This window comes from Perkinsus marinus, assembly GCF_000006405.1.
Source record: "Perkinsus marinus ATCC 50983 genomic scaffold scf_1104296935218, whole genome shotgun sequence".
In the NCBI taxonomy this organism is placed as follows: Eukaryota; Perkinsozoa; order Perkinsida; family Perkinsidae; genus Perkinsus; species Perkinsus marinus.
In genome coordinates this window covers 35,386-37,334 of record NW_003214550.1, presented here as the reverse complement: position 1 = coordinate 37,334, position 1,949 = coordinate 35,386, and the positions used below count along the sequence as shown (strand labels likewise).

Below are 1,949 nucleotides of genomic sequence, written 5' to 3'. Positions count from 1 at the left end.
ATCTGAACCTATATTATCAGCATCATCATTCAGTATACCTCCCTCAACGCAATGGTAACCATTAACCACTGCAATGTGCCACCACGGCCGCCGCCGTTTGGAATACGCGCCACGAAATATAGCGCTCGCCCAATCTAATGAATAATTCCCGCTTACTCGGCGCGTGGCCGACAATTCCCTCCTTCGTGGCACTTTTATTTTCTTCCTTGTCCGGCCCTGTGATGTTACTGGTGTTTCTGTCATTCGGGTCCAAATCTCGGTTTCCCGCCGAACCCAACTGAGTGACGGTAGTGAAGAGAACCCCCGGTGAGCGATATCGATGTTCATGGCAGCAGCATGTCTGCCATAGATTCAACCTCGTCTCTTGTTTGCAAGGTGTCATTCTCTTTGAGGGTATCCAATCGTAGCGGTATGATAAACATCGAACTCGGGCCAGAAGACGCTGTGCTTCTCGAGGAATGGGGGGGCATGTCAGAGAGGTCTGGGTCGATCGCAGTAAGATCCTCTGTCGTGCTGTGAAGTTGGATAACCATCAATGCGTATGCATGCCACTCTTGAGTCTTTGCATCCCTTAACGTTTCCTCCGCCATTCGGACGCTTTCCGGCGCCGTAGGAGTTGTTCAAAATCATACCCTATCCAGCCAAGACGTGAACTTGCTCCTTTTTGCAGAGTTGGGAAAACCTCACGTAGTATAGCATGCGATAGTAGCCTAGTAAGGACTGGCGATGGTTAGAGTAGTATCCTTCTCCTTTTTAATGGGTATCCTACGACATATCACTAGACGATGGCTTATGCCAGTATGGTCACCACGATGGGCCACTCTAGTATGTATCACCTCCTCCTCATCATCATCCTTCTCCCTACTACCATCTTATAAGGTACATCATCATGTTCGCCGTACCACATCCCTCAATGCTTTACGTGATCTTACTCGACCTACTATTCACGGTCTCCCTACATCTGTAGTACCCAATAGAAGTAACCAGCAACACTGTCGAACATTGTCGATGTAGTGTTGTCGGTCCCAGAGGCAGTCCAAGGCCGTGATGTTAACGCCTTGTATGTATCCCCTCATCATGCTTCTATGGATAGGAGGACACCTCTTATGGCAGCCCTCTTGGCTACACCTAGGCATAAGGCTAATGCGTGAGAAGGACGACATACTACTACTCAATGTGATAATAAAGTGATTATAGGATAATGAAAGGGACAATGAGGATACCCCTGATGGAGGTTGATACCCTCTATGGGTAGTACATAGTCTAGTCATTATTGGCAACCTTAACCGTTAAGGTATACCTTCCGTAAGTATGGTGGCCCAGCAGGCCCAGTGGAGGATGACGAGGAGGTTCGTCAAGGCCTGGCCAGGTGGCAAGCAGATGCATGTGACCTTGTTATGAATATAGAGGATTTGGATGCTGAGAGGAAGGACCGTAATGGGTGCACTACTATGCATCTAGCTGCTGCTGCAGGCAATAGGATGGTAGTAGTAGTAGCCAGTGTGAAGGCCTATTCATCATGATATCAGGTTGTGGATAAGCTTATTGATGGAGCCAATGAATTGGGTGGCGATATACGTGTTAGATCCCTTTTAGAGGCTATTGATGGGCATGGACGGACCCCAGCGGACCTTGCTTCTACCTGGGGATGGACTGAGATGTTATTCATGAGGGTATGCACCAACATGATGATGACTATGATGCTAGGTGTGAATATCTACACAATCGTATGGGTCATCAACATACCAAGAGTACCCCTATAGAGTACGACTCATCCAAGCTAGTAGTTGAAGATGGTAGAGTACATTGGGAGGAGGGGGACTACCTTACTATGAACAGGCCTGTGATGATGACTATGATGAGTATCTCGGTGATGCAGTAGCGGTATCATTGATAGGTTATCCTTCGATCACTCTTAGCGGACTTTGTGTGGGATGGGGGTTTCAAGT

At 47.9% G+C, this 1,949-nt stretch overlaps 1 protein-coding gene across 1 annotated transcript; it reads left to right on the top strand.

Annotated features, from left to right (window-relative positions):
- Nucleotides 1-785: 785 nt before the first annotated feature.
- On the top strand, nucleotides 786-1,763 carry Pmar_PMAR029449 (hypothetical protein; the record flags this gene model as incomplete). Its single annotated transcript, XM_002784476.1, has 5 exons — nucleotides 786-825; nucleotides 1,030-1,147; nucleotides 1,198-1,251; nucleotides 1,295-1,484; nucleotides 1,530-1,763. 5 exons carry the CDS (start codon nucleotides 786-788, stop codon nucleotides 1,761-1,763), a joined length of 636 nt encoding a protein of 211 aa, XP_002784522.1.
- Nucleotides 1,764-1,949: the final 186 nt, after the last annotated feature.